At 33.5% G+C, this 15,273-nt stretch overlaps 2 protein-coding genes across 2 annotated transcripts; both read right to left on the bottom strand.

The window, feature by feature from the left end:
* Positions 1-103: 103 nt before the first annotated feature.
* Positions 104-8,470, bottom strand: LOC8274501. The gene is made up of 15 exons (XM_015717369.3): positions 7,827-8,470; positions 7,022-7,415; positions 6,751-6,928; positions 6,475-6,614; positions 5,165-6,395; positions 4,972-5,072; positions 4,640-4,784; positions 4,149-4,217; positions 3,976-4,021; positions 3,507-3,877; positions 3,204-3,283; positions 2,935-3,070; positions 1,418-1,652; positions 1,239-1,321; positions 104-506 (listed from the first exon to the last, which is right to left on the bottom strand). Exons 1-15 carry the CDS (start codon positions 7,930-7,932, stop codon positions 372-374), a joined length of 3,450 nt encoding a protein of 1,149 aa, XP_015572855.2. The 5' UTR covers positions 7,933-8,470; the 3' UTR covers positions 104-371.
* Positions 8,471-10,542: 2,072 nt separating this feature from the next.
* LOC8274500 (proline-rich receptor-like protein kinase PERK15) lies at positions 10,543-13,995 on the bottom strand. Its single transcript, XM_002516002.4, has 8 exons — positions 13,820-13,995; positions 13,018-13,449; positions 12,713-12,799; positions 12,533-12,603; positions 12,343-12,419; positions 11,901-12,045; positions 11,590-11,751; positions 10,543-11,205 (listed from the first exon to the last, which is right to left on the bottom strand). The coding sequence occupies exons 1-8, from the start codon at positions 13,932-13,934 to the stop codon at positions 11,077-11,079; spliced, it is 1,218 nt and encodes a 405-aa protein (XP_002516048.2). The 5' UTR covers positions 13,935-13,995; the 3' UTR covers positions 10,543-11,076.
* Positions 13,996-15,273: the final 1,278 nt, after the last annotated feature.

Raw genomic sequence — 15,273 nt, 5'->3', positions numbered from 1 at the left:
CGTAACCCAACCGTCGTCCGAACACACAGAAAACGTGTAACTTTCAGTTGGTAGTTTTGAGAAGGAAAAGTAGAAGCATTAAACAAACTATGGAGAAAATAGCTTAGGAGAAGGTAAAAGGGGCTTTTCATTAAACCTTTTTTCACCAAACTCAGGATTTACATACAATGTCGTCAAAATTCCAAATCAGAAGCAAAACCTGTGTTATCAAGTTATGTTCTGACACAATCAACCGATCGATTGTTCCAGTGTCCAAAGAGAAAGAAGAAAAAGAAAAGAAACACTCAAAAGAAACCTTTTAGTATACCTGAGAAAAAATGCCGGGTGATGATTTGTTCTATTCCTATATATTTGAACTTATACTCCAATTACTAGGTTGTCTTTAATTCACCAAATCTATGTTTTTCTTCATGCAACTGCCTGAAGACATAATCTAGTTCTGGAAATGCAGACAAAAGCAGTAGCTCGAGCAGGTCAAAAGCAAGTTGCTTCAAACAAACGGATGACTGCAGGAGAAGAGAAAACCATTGCAACTTGATTAAAATATGCTCCAACTATAATAAGTGATAACATGTAAACTACAAATGCCATCTCTCTAGTTTAAACAGTGTAATTAAACCCCAGATAATGTCGCTACATTAGCGGGTCCAAGGCCATCCCCTAATCGTGACCTAGCTAGAATGGGGTTTGGGAAGAGTTCAATCCTTATCAAACATATGAAGAAGCAGATGCAAGAAAATGCATGAACTACGGCAGATTCTAATGATACGAAAGATGATAAATCTAAAGTCACTTGAGCTATTTTTAAAGACACGAGTTTGAGAAACATTCACATGCACAGGCGCAGATGCCTGAAGTACTAAAATTGGAAAATAACCAGTACAAATTAGAAAATTAGAATTTATGGAGAACTAAAAATGAAATAAACCACCTACAAAGACGGACTCACACTTCCACAGTTACATGAATAGCCTCACTATTGCACTCACACTTATAGCTCCACTAACCCTTTCTAACACTAATCTTTCTTACATTTTCCACTAATCCACTCTTAATTGTATCAGAAAACGACTTTTATACAAACATAACTTTCACACACCAACATAGGTACTACACACACTAATTATATCTCCTCACACAATGCCTCAAGCCATCACACTCTCACATGCATGCAGCCTACTATAATGTCAAATTATGGAAAGATATATCTATAGATTCAATTTCTTAAAGATAGTTACCTGCAGAAAGAAATAGAGATCTTTCGCACATTGCTCGTACTCCTTTCGACCAACAAGACCTACTATTGTAGATGGTGCATTATCTGCATACACAAGTAGGGTTTTCTATTAATATGGGAGCTGGTACCAGAAAATAATGAGTAGAATGCAGTTACTACACTTTAAAGGGATGACATTACTTATCATCAGCTCATATACAAATTTAGCACGGCGATCAGCTTCCTGTTGTAGCTGCTCATCACTCAATCTAGGTGAAGATATTTCTGAAGGTTGCCGGACAAGTGGTGAACTCAGTTTAGGTGAAGATATATTCGGGGGTTGCTGGCCATGAGGCGAGCTATAGGGCGTGTTGGTGGTGGATGGTTGTCGTCTCTTTGGATGTTTGGTAATAAATATCCCATCAGGCCAAAGAATCTAATTAAAACACAAGAAAGCCTCCATTAGTTACAATGAATTAAAATGCAACTCTTCCTCCTTCAAGCCAGATACAGAGAAGAAGCATAAATCTAAAAAGAGTGTTCATTAGCAAATTTATAATGCACATTAAACTTGGTAATCTTAAGTCGAAATTATGCAGGCAATGAGTTCTAAGAAAAGGAAGATGGAAGATCACATAAACTTTATACTTTGGACTCGATTAAATGTGCACCTATGAAGTCTTTTCTACTCATTGTCTAGTTTCCTACTCATGTCTCCCTAAAACACTTCAGAACTTGATTCTTCAACCAAAGCTTCAAAAATTGACATGCAACTTATGGAGGCTTAAAAATCTTTTCTTGCCGCTTTCAGCCATATGCATGACTAAATTCAACCAAGCCTTACTTTTACGTTCTAAGTAGAGGAATCCTCAAGGTTGTACCAAATCATATTATTCTCTTATATCATTAAGGGTCCATTTGGGATTATAGTGAATTTATATGTTTGCATTGGATAAAAGTGTTTTAGGGAAAGATAACAGCCTTCTTTAAAACACAGGTTTCAAGAGGCCAAATCTATCAATACTCAAGATTTTTTCCAAAATGATTTTAAAGTCACATATTCAAAAAGCAACCTTATAGGGTGCAAATTCACTGCCAAAAGGATACTATATTTGCTACCTGCACCCTCCTACTTCAGAACTTTATGATCAACTATATTACCCTTGTCAAAGTGTCCTGCTCCAAAATTAGTTTTTGTCTCTGAGATACAAGGCATTCTCTCTATGTTTCTCTCCGTGTCTCTCTCTCTCTCTCTCTCTCTCTCTCATACACACGAAGTGTAAACTTATTTTAAAGCGAATAGGTAATGCACACACAAACATAAATTGTGCAAGTAAATACTTCAGCATGTCTTAGAACAGACAAAATAGTTGACTGAAAAGATATACTGGATTTTACGAAGAATTTGCTGATTGTTCCAGGATGCATATAGCATATGTAAGGCATTGATGCAGAGTGGGTAAACATGCCACATTCACACCTTCCCCTCTCACCACATTTTCATTAACCTTAATTACCTCAAGAGGAGCTAACTTTTTGGACAGTACATGGGTTCAGTCGATACATTTATGGGTCATAACAGAAAAGACTCAACATCAATTAAACTGTCAACCGCCGATTATCAGTCCTGTGATTAACTTCCCTAAGAAAATTAATTGAGATATTTTAAGTTCTACAAAATTCTTAAATACTACAAAGTGAAAAGCATAGCAGATTACCTGCTCAACCCGCTTGATCCCTGAAGCCACCACTGATCCTGTGCGCAGAAGCTGAATTTTCTCTATCAACCAATCATCTAAGGCATCACCCATTCCTAGTTGTAGAATCTGTTTGGCCACCCAAAAAGCTTGCCTCCTATAATACAGAAAAAATTATTATTTAACAGCTCAGATCCATTAATTATAGTGTGATCTGATTCTAATCATACGAAAATCAAGAAACATGTAAAGAGATGAGACGTATCTATGCATTTTAATATATTGAGTACCTGATCCATCCACCATCTTGGAGCTGGAAAATGACATCTACCAAATCTAATATAGGGGCAGCTAAATTTGGTGGCACCCACTGCGAGGAAAAGAAAAACATAATGAGAGTGCGCTCTCCTTTCTATTTTATCTTTATTCACTTAGTGACTTAGGGTAGGCCTTACACCAATTCTACCCTATCCTTGAGCCACTTCTGCTCTTTATCACATGACAAGGTCAAGCTTCAATTCTATTCTAAGAAGCTATGGCATGGCCAAGGAAGAGAGTATTTACCGCACTATAATATTAAAGCCATAACATACCTCAGTAGGAAGAGTAGGATCAGGGGAAGCATCACGAATTGACTCTGGTTTTGATTCTGACCCATCAATTTGTCTTCCTTTTACAGTCTTCCCTAAATTTCTCACAGATGATGCATTCTTCTTAGCATCTGAATTGCTGACTGAATCCTCAAATGGCTTTCCAGACTCTTTACCAAGCTTTTTAACTGGAGAACAAGATATATGTTTTGGACTCATTTTTACCCCATCTGCAACAAAATTATGTTTTGTCTGCGAAGCAGATTCCTTGCATTCTGTGCCTAACTGTTCCCTATTAGTGGATAAGGAATTGACAGGTCCAACAAAATTTGAACCCTTTGTGCTCCTTTCAGGTGGCTTGTCATCAAGGTCAACTAGAAAATACAAGGAAATTAAAGATGCAGGAAGGAATGATCAAAACAAAGAAAGGCAGATAAGAAAAACAGAAAATTCTGAAGTCAGCAAGCTTCACCTGACAATGTTTCAATGATAGAAAAGGAATTTGAGAAGATATATGTCTGCATGACGGAATATTAATGAAAATGAGAAATAATGGCAAAAGACAAATTCTTGATTCTCAACCCCTCAAAAAGAAATTTTTTTAAACAAATACATAACCCATGAACAAGCTAGCAGAACGTAAACCTGAGAATCAACACTAAGAAAGTCCCAAACTTCAATAGATCCTGAAATTGTAGGAAGTTGCAGGAGCTTCTGAGAAATAAATACATGAAAGTTATTGGATGATCGGAAGCATAACATAAAGAAACTACAGATCAGGCATACAATTAAATTGACATTCAGGTGCACTCATATCTAGTGGCTGTACCATAATGAAATGTGTATCAAGAAGCAAGTCCAAACTTAGGTTCTTTAACTACTTCTAAATTAGACATTGGAAAGGAAAAAAAAAAGGAAAAAAGAAAAGAAACGCTAAAGGAGTACACTACAGCTCTTGGTAGCATCAAGTTAACAGCCAAGAATCCTAAAATTATTAAATGCTAAGATTACATTGGGAGACTAGCAATAAAGATTCTAAATAAGAATTCACGAGGCTGCCAAATTTCCAGCACATATTAGAGCTAAAGTTGACATCCACTTCTATCAATAACAGCAGGTAAAATTAAATATTCAACCTTTAGATATCTGTCAAGTAATTTACACCGTTCTTGAATGATAGGCATGTCTAAACCTGTTGATAGAAAATGCTTGGGTGGCAAATGAAGATTATACTCTGAATACTCTTTGAGACGCCGGTGCAACTCCTCAAAATGTCGAAACCTGTTGCAGTAGAGAAAGTTACACAGTAGTAATTATTTTAAAGGATAACATTCACAAATATCTTTTTTTTTCTTTTTTTTTAAATACTGTAAGAATAAGAAAGGTGATTATATACATGGAAGAAGTTATATAACAAAACAATGAAAGGTGAAAAAAAGAAAGAAGTCGATGAAGAAATCCAAAATACCTTCTTTTAATTGACCAACTATTATTATTTACATCCGTAACAGAAATTGAATAAACAGCAAACATTCTAGAGGCACTCTTCACAATATTTGCACCCAGTACCTGCAAATAAAATTGCATCCTTTACATATATTGATAAAGTTAGAAGAAAAGTTACCAACATGAATAAAGTAGAGGTCTTTCAAGGTAAGTACCTCACATCTCAACTTAAAAAATGAATCTGCCATCAATGAGCTTTTCACAGAGTTCAGAGTGGAACTATCATTTTCGGGAAGTGAAACAGAGAGTGCAGATGAACATGCAGTTGCTCCACTATAAACCCTACCCAGACCTTCAACCTCAGAATCATCGCTAGAATCATCAGCTTTAGCATGCCCTTTGGAGCTAAGTATATCCTGCCCATCTCCAGACAAGAAGCTAGTCCTCTCAATCTCTTGCCAAACAGGCACCTTTTGAGAGCTTGATCTTGACCTTTTCCTGCCAGACTGTGGCCTAGGTATCTTTTCATAATGCGCTTGCCCTCTTTCAGTCTTCTTTGTACCATGGCGTTGAGGATTTTCAAGCGGATGATGAATGGGGGAAACTGCCAGATTTCTATTTGTTTTGCGATCCCAAACTTTAGTTCCAGGATCATCAAGACCTGTGACCCTGCTCGGATCTTCCTCTTCAGAAGTATAAAGACTACCACTGCCAGATTCTGACTCATCCACATGCATGAGACCTTCCACATCATCTTCGTCATATGGAGTCTGTAAAGAATGATTGGACAAGTTTGGATCTGTTTGATGGCATGAGTTCTGTACTTTAGCTTGGGCAGGGTGTAGAGTTTGACCATTTTGTGAAAGAGAGGCATCAGATGCGTTTAGGGCATGCTTTTCCTTGGCTTTTGCCATCTTTGATTGATCTGCAGTAACAATTTTATTCCCAGACAAATTCTGTGAGAAATGCTCAGTTGACCGGTTTTGGGAATCTTTGTTTCTGTAGTTTCTTCCTTTTGCCCACATATTCTCAAAATTTTCTGGGGCAAGGGCTGCAGTCTTTCTCTGAGAAAGCATGTCCAACATATCACCCCATTCTCCTCCCGATGCATACCTTTGAATCCCTCCTGTATCCGTACTTGGGGGGTTCAATGGCAATGAGCTCCATGAACGGGAAGATCGAGTGTCAATGGAAAGTAATGGATCTTTTGAGCCATGGGTTCCGTTTACATTATCTGTTTCAGGCGAAACAGATCCTCTTTTTGATTGAATGGTTTTTAATTGCACAAGTTCAACACCAACAGCAGTAGGATCTAAAATTCTAGAAAATTGATCAGATGAGATCTTTGAAGACCCATTGGATTTAGATTGTGATGCCTCTTGTGCTGCAGGAACTCCTTTATTAGCCTTAGAAAGGACCAAAATTTCAATCCTTTCATTTATAAACCTGTGCAAGAATTGAAGGATAAAAATGATACTACCAGTAATACTGAAAAGAATGCAATGCAAACACAAGGAGTACCTACCTAGGACTGGCTAAGTTTAAGACAGGTCGCATTACTGCACAAGCAAGAAGTTCCCTCACTATAAAACGGAAGAAAGAGCACTGCAGATCTTCTGGCTTGAATGTAAAAGAAATGAGACCATCCATCACATGCTGCAAAACCTGAGAATAAATGGAAGAGTTAATTTCACCCCAAAGAGAGCAGACAAAGTTAAGGAAGAAATCCTTGGGTTGCAATTTAAAAACAAAGATTGGCTGCCTTCTATTTTATTTGAAAATCAAAAGTAAAGTAAACAACCTTGTGCTCTGCTTCAGCACAAAATAAAGCAGGATGCAATCTATTCTCAGCAGCCAAGACCAGTCGCAGTTCCTTGTCTCGCTGTTCAAATGACAGCAATGCAGATGGATGTGTTTCAATCTTTGCTTGACTAGATCGAAAAAGCTCCAAGTGGGTGCAGATAAGATGAATAAGATCCCTGTCATCCTAGGAAATTAGTTCCCATGTAAATAACCTAGGGAAAGAAAATTAAAATAGATAAAATGTAAGTGGTTAAGGAAAGAATATTAACCTTGTTAAAAGATCAATAAGATTGATATTTCTCATGCGACTTGAAAATTCCCCAAAAACACCATTCACTATTTGTATCAGTTCCTCAGGACCTTCTCTATCAGGTGTCAAACGAGAGTACCATAGATCTGTTACCCATTCAGAAATTAAATGTCTAGCGAAGTGATCAATTGCATCCTCGACAACAGGGGAATTCACTTTTTTCCTCCAGTCAGACTTTTCACGAACTCTAGTATGTTCAGGATTGTTGTTTTGAGACACCGGATTTGCTGAGGAAGGTTTGCTGTTGTATGTGGCTGCTTTCCTCCGCATTTCATAATCTAGGGAGAAATACCGGAGGAGAAGTATTAAAGAGGCAGCAGCAGGCAAGTTGACCCAGACTGAGGAGCTTGTCACTGAAAAAGAGAGAAACCAAAAGGAATTGCAGTTGAGAGGCAAGCAGAGACCAGAGATTACAACACAAACAACAGTCCAACTACATGTTTGCAGCATCAAGGATAATGTTAGGGACACAACAGTAAGCACCAATAAGAATGCTATTAAGAAAGTAAGAAATCACATTCATAGCTTAATTGTTTTCATAAACAAACTAAGTAATATTGCTAGAACATTGCTGAATCACTTCAAAGCTAAATCATATTTATACTTTAATTAGGAACTATACAAAGTAACAAAAACCATTAAACTAACAAAAACACCAAAAAAGACGAACACATGATGAACTCAAAATGCAATAAAATGAAATAACAATCGCAATTCGCACCAAAATTGAACTGAAAATCAAAACTTTATAGAGAGAGAGTTACATGACATGAGATACGACAATCCAATGACGCAAATAATCAACACGACAATCCTTTTCTTGGCTTCCTCAACTAGGTCGCGTACAGTCACCTGTCTCTGCGAGCTCATTTTCACATTCACTGACCTAAAACAAAAATCCTCGATTCTTCCAAAACAAAAATCAACAAATCATAACTCTCAATCTGAACATTATCACATCCGATCACAAAACAAAATCACAGCCATCAAAGAATGTGATTTATGGAAAAATCTGAAGGGGAAATTGAAGGTTAGATAGAGAGGAAGAGGGAGAGAATCGAATAAAAAAAAGAAAAGAAAAGAAAAGAAAGAAAGAAAGATGCGAATTGAACTGAATTGAATTGAATTGAAAACGGAAGAATTCAACGCGGAGGACCGTTAGGTTAATGGTGCTGGCGTATGAAACTACATTTCTTATTGTTCATAATTTTCCATTCTTTCTTTTGTATAAGAAACAGTTTTCTCTGTCACTTTCTTTCTGGCTGTTTCGTAATTGCTTTTCTTTTTCTTCTCTCCTTTTTTTTTCTTTCTTGAGGAATTCAAATTCTACTATCAAAGTACTGACTCAGTATTTTGATTCATCTACTAAACTACAACGCGTTTTGCTTTGTTGGGCAAAATAACTGACTTTTTCTTTTTAATACTTTTCTTTTATTGCCATATAATTGCACAAAAATTTAAATATACACTTTATATTTCACAAGTATATATAAATACACACAGAGTAGGACAAGTCTCCAGAAGAACTATAGCTATCAATAAATTGTACATCTCACCTAAAATTTAATGGCAAGTGGAATGATCCATTTAAGGTACTTCCAAATTGTATAAACATAAAAATAAAATTTCATTAAATTAGAATGGACAAAAATGCTTTTCAACTTTGTCTTTGTTTCTTTAAAGGAAAAGTATATATATTACAATTTTTTAAGAAATAAAATTGAATAAAAATATTTCTAAAAATAGTAATTTAATTCGATCAAATTGTATAAGGAACAATAGATAGTGTATATTTTAAATTATAAATAAGACGACGAGTACTCGAAGTTGAGACCTCCGGACTAAGTATAGGAGTATATAAGTAGTATGTGTTTAAAATATTTTATTATATGTGTTAAATATAGTTCTAATATAAAAAAAAAACTCATTTTCTTTTTTTCTGCCTGTCAATCTGTATTTGCAGTTTTAGAGGGCCAGGCGAAACCGTGCAGCATGGCCGGGCACTTGCACTTCTCATTTCGGTCCCATTCATACCAAATTGGAATGAATAGCAAGCTCAAAAGTTAAGTGAGGAAAATGATTAATGGCAATGGCCAACTCATATGTAAAACTCACCTTTTCTTCACATTGTTCTTAATTAATTCATGTCATGCCTCAATAATGGTATATCCCCAACCAGGTTTTTGGGGAACTTGGCCTAGCTTAGCCATCAAATTTTATATACTTACTTTGCAAACGTATTTGGTATTATTCACTTGCATAAATTAAATTTAATAGTGACCTACTTTACTTTGTGTTTTCATTTTATCTCTAGTAAAAAATATAAGTTATGGTATTTAATGTGCTATTGCATTCTTTATTTTGAAATTGTCATTGATATTATGCAATTGCACGAAATGAGACATAATAGAGATGTCTATTTAAGAAGGACATTGATTTATTTTTCTTTTCCAATTAAGACTGAAATATTATTTTTTATTTATGGAAATAATATATAAGTTTTATGTTCAAATTTTATTTGCCAAAATTAATGAGAATAATATATTATATATATTAATTTTTAGGATCTAAATTTTTTTTGACATGTGTGCTTAATTTTTTATAAATAGAGTTTTTATTTTGACATGTATATTTATAATGACACATGATATTTAAGTTTATGTGTGATTTTGTGATTTTTTATTAATTTATTGATTAATAAATTATATTCATGATTAAACACTCATTTAAATCCTAAAAATAATATATAAATAATAAACTAATTTTTAACTAGGTAATGATTAATTTTTTAATTAGATAATAATTATATTAAAAAATAGTATATTAATTATATTGATTAATAAATTAATTTTATAATTAGATAATAATTCTAATTATAAAAAATAATATTTTTAAATATTATATTCACTAATAAATTAATTTTTACTTATATAATAGTTTCTAATTCTAAAAAAATAGTGAAATCAATTGTATTGATAGCATTAATTTATATAATATTAGAATTAATAAATAAATATTTTAAAAATAAGTTTTATATTATTGCATTAATAGATTTTTTTAAAAATTAAAAATATTTTAAAAATAATTAGTTTGATATTATTTTTTAAATATTATAAATTAGTATTAAATATTAAATAATTTATTAAACTGTATTTATACACTTGATTTTATAATCAAAATAATAATAACGATCGTACAATATACGGATAAATAATTAATTTTTTTTAAATCTTAAAAATAATAATAACGGCTATGCAACACATGGATAAACAACTAATTCTTTTAAATCTCAGCAGTGCTTAAATTCTTGTGTTTTTTCCTAATTAAGATAATCTTATCTCACAATTAAATCTTGATTTATATTTTTCCCCATTATTTAACAACAAAATTTAACAAATTCTTATTAACAAAAGTTATGACCACATGCAATTATGCCTGCTGAATTTAATCCAAAACGATGCAAAAACTGAATGCTGTCAATACATGTAAATAAAATACTCATTCGAATTGAAAATAATTTTGCAGAAATGCAAAAGATAAAAGGAGGGTCTAAATGATGATACGACAAACATAATTAATTGTATTATTTAATATGGATTAAAAACGGAATGCGAGGGCTGGTTTGGGTAAATTGCCCGGCTGGTATCAAACTTTAGGATTGTATATCAATTTGATATTAAAATTTTAATTTGAATCAAAATAGTATTAAAAGTATAAAAACGTATATCAAGTTAGTCTAAATATCCAATTTCTAATAACGGATGGTGACGTGGCAAGCTGAGGAAACAAAGTTAATTGACGTGGCATACGCTGAGAGGGCGAAACAATCGGAATATACCTTCTCAACTTGCCACGTCACCATCCGTTGTCGGAAATTGGACACTTTGACTAAATTGATAATTTTTTTTGTACTTTTGGTACCATTTTGATTCAAATTAAATTTATAATATCAAATTGATATACAGTCCCAAGATTTGGTACCAGTTGGGCAATTTACCTGGCTGGTTTGCTGGATTATATTCTTTGAGTGTAATCTGAGCTTCCCATAGAGTAGTGTGGTGTTTCATCAGTCTCAGTAGCCCAGGTGTGACTCCCTTCCAGAAGATCATTTGGAGAAATGATCCCTTCCAGAGCTCGAACTACCTGCTTTGAACCACAAAGAGGAACAAGGATTATTAAGTTTAGTTTTGTTGAATGGATATTGTGATTCTTAAATCATTTTGCAGCTTGTATTTCACCCACTGGATTGAGGAGATTACTATTGAAACGTTGAAGAAGAGAGCTGACCCTTACGAACATAACAAATTATGAATTGATGAACTAATAGAATTATAAATGTACTTTCAAATTCCAAGAAAGAAATAGTTAACTACTCTATGATTAAAAGTCATACTTTCAGAAAACAGAATGGGGGCCAAGGCCATTCAACTTGGAAAATCTTGATAAAACTAACTAATAAAGCAAAGACTGATAATGTCAAGATATATTCTAAAATAGAAGATATTAAGCAGATCATTTTGGAATTACCTGACTCATTCGTGGGCGATGATTTGGAGTATTACGCACACAGGCTGCAGCACAAAATATCATTCGGGTCATATCTAAGTAGTCATACTCATTCTGCAACTTGGGATCAACAAGATCACCATAGTTGCCATTGTTCAAAGCTTGTCTGAGCCGAGTCTTCGCCTGCATATGTAAAGATAGATAAGAAATTGTGCTGCTCACTAATTTTAAACGTTGAATTCCAACTCAATCTCACTAATGCTTTAAGCAGGGAAGAAACAATGTTGCAATTTGTAGAGTAGATTAGTGGAAGAATGAGTATGTATACGTACCCAACCAGCTATGTTAGTGTGTCCATAGCAACTAATGTCAACAGGTAGTTTCCCAGTAATCAATTCCAGAAGCATTACACCAAATGAGTAGACATCAGACTTATCCGTAAGCATCCTAGTAGAGGCATATTCAGGAGCCAAATAACTGCAATGGGAAAAATTGCATAGGAGGATCAAGTGCACACTTCCATATTAATTGCCTTATGAATTATCTCCCTAAGTGCTGACCATGTGAACTGAACCTAGACGATAAAGTGGGGAGACAACTCACTTTTCACTCGAATCAAATCTTGATATTTTTCATATTGGTTTCAGTATTTGTTTAACCGGTAAGAATTGCTCAAGCAATATTCTAAGAACACAACAAATTAGGGAAAACCCCTTCATTAATTTCTTTGCAATTTACAATGCATAGTAGCAGTATTGAAGGAAATAATTTTACCCAAAAGTTCCCTTGACGTCTGTGGAGACATGAGTAGCAGCATCAGGGAAATACTTTGCAAGTCCAAAATCTGCAAGCTACACACCCAACCAAAGATTAATATTTATCATAAGATACATAATCACAAAAAAGAAAAAGTAGAATATCAGAAACTGATAATATACTAATGATTTATCTATATAGATCCTACCTTTGGTTCAAAGTCATCTCCAAGAAGAATATTATCAGCCTTGATATCCCGATGTATAATCCTGGGTTTACCTGAAAAATTAGATATAGTTCAAACTTAGGAACGAATTCCATAAACCTGAAAAAGATTAAGACATAACAAGCAATAGAAGCAACATTTCATGGTTCAATGAACACCCACAGTCTTCATGTAGATATTTCAATCCTTTAGCTGAACCTTTAGCGATTTTCATTCTGGTTGGCCAGTTCATAACTGATATGGCATTTCCTGCAACGTCATTCATCTTTGTTAGATACTTTACATAAAATCTTCAAGTTTCACAATGAAAACATGTTACATAACCAAGATATTTCTTAATACATATTCTCCAATTGATTAAACACTGAAATCGAATTTTTTGAATCCCACATATTATTATTATTAGGGTTTTGTGCTACTTTGAGTTTAGTAATGGAAAAAAAAAAAGAATAAGTAGAAGGATATACCATGTAAGTGAGTTTTCAATGAGTTATTGGGAACAAACTCATAGACAAGCAACCGATTTGCTAGGTCGATGCAATATCCGATCAGGTTAACAAGATTTCTGTGATGGATATGGCCGATGGTCTCAATCTCAACCTGAAATTCACGATCTCCTTGTTTGCTACCGGCTTTAAGCTTCTTAACTGCAACCTGTCGACCATCTGGAAGAACTCCTTTAAAGACTGGACCAAAACCACCCTCACCAAGGATATTAGAGAAACCATTTGTTGCTTTCTCTAGCTCATCATAAGCAAAGATGCTTGTCTGAAAACTTTTTAGTCTAGCAATGGCAGCCGTTGGAGTTTCTTGGACAGCAACAGGGTCTGCCAAGGATGATTCTTCATCTTTATGGGGAAGATTGCGAACAGGCTGAGGCAGACCAACTTCGGGGTCATCTGAGCAAGGAAAATTAAAGAAAATCAATTATTAGGTCTGGATCTAATATGGGGTACGTAAGAGCTCCAACAAGGGAGAAGAGAAAAGGGAAGAAAGAAAGAAAGAAAGAAAGAAAGAAAGAAAGAGAGAGTGAATATCCCTAGCTGTTTCCCAAGCATCTAAAATTTCTTTCAAGAAATGATTCTTTAGTACCATAAGAAATGATTTGTTTATTATTGGAAACCATTTTTCCACATAAAAAGAAGTAGGGTGGAGTTCTTGTCATGCGCACTAGACAGAAAGGATATAATATAAAAGAGACAACCTGCCGGTATTCACGACTCCATCACCATATAATAATACATGCTAAGACAAAGAGAAAACACCCACCTCCATGAGAGCTTTTCCTCGGACTGCACCAATCTGTTAAGAAGTAGATGCACAGAAAGAGCAGCACAAATGCTGCTACTAAGCCTAACGCCATTAAAGCAATCGGTGTTGACATGGTCCTGAGAGTTTTCTTGCAAGTATTTGTTGTTAAGAGATTCAAGAAAGATAGTAAGAGTAGGGATTTGTGGTAAGAAGGGATGGGTTTTATGGGATATAATTTATTAAAATAAATTCAAAAAGAAAAGTTTAAAATGGCATTCGCTTTATGAGAGTGATACAATGAGAAAATAACACATGTCAAAAGTCGGTAGGACAAGTCTGTTTATTTATTTTTATATATATTTTTTCTCGTGGACCAAGCCCTCCTCCACGTATATCTTGGTAACGAAGAATCATAATATGGTCAGGAATTTGTTTTGGATAGGAATTATCTATATATTGAATTAATAAATAATTAATATATATTTATTAATTTTAATTAATAAAATATGTGTTAATTATTTTTTATTAAAGTATAAAATACTTATATATATTATTTTATTATTAATTATTATATATACATCAAATCTAGATAAAAATATCTTGATTAATAAGAATTTTTCGGTTAATAAAAATAGTCATATACATAATGAAAATTGATTATTGCAAGTTGATTGATAAGTGCGGTGGACTCCAATAAGTAAAACTAAGAAAGAGAAAATTGCAAATAGAGAAGAATTCTCTTTTTCTTTAGTAGAAAATAGAGAAGAATTCTATTGTTTAGAAGAGGGGAAATAAATAAAAGAAAAGAAAGTTACATTTTTATAGGTTAAATTTAAAATTAATTATCCTTTTTTCATTTAAGATAAAGTTCTTATAAGTGTATATTAGTTATTTTTATTTTTTTTTCACCTATTTTTGCTCTCAAATCAGAATAAAAATGTGAAATAGGCCACACATTTTATTTTACATCCAATTTTTCTTTCTTTTTTTTCCACCTCTTCTAAACAAAGGAAAAAATGAAAACACTCCCTCATTTTATTTTCTTTCATTTATCACCTAAAAAAGAAGGTTGGAGTTTTAAATCAAGGTGAATTCTATGATATTTTGAAAGTATTTTTCATTAGAGTGCTAGTGACTAGTTATGTATTATTAGATTACATAAATTTGATTTTGGCATCAATATTTTTTAAAAATATTTTTTAATTGTTAAAAATTAACCTATAACTAATAACATAGATCATTTTCTTTAAGAAAATACCACACTTATAATATTATTCTATGTAATATCACATAAATATTTTGAAAAAATTATAATAATTAGTCATAACATATTAAAATATGTCACATTTACACATTATCCTATGTGTTTTATGTTGTTGTTTTAAAGCAATATGCATTTGTATCAATTAAAATTGTTGGAAACTAATTTTATATGTTTGGCTTAAACCCTAACTATTCATTGCTTTTAAGGG

This window comes from Ricinus communis, chromosome 8 (genome assembly GCF_019578655.1).
Source record: "Ricinus communis isolate WT05 ecotype wild-type chromosome 8, ASM1957865v1, whole genome shotgun sequence".
In the NCBI taxonomy this organism is placed as follows: Eukaryota; Viridiplantae; Streptophyta; class Magnoliopsida; order Malpighiales; family Euphorbiaceae; genus Ricinus; species Ricinus communis.
This window is presented reverse-complemented; position numbering and strand designations above follow the sequence as displayed.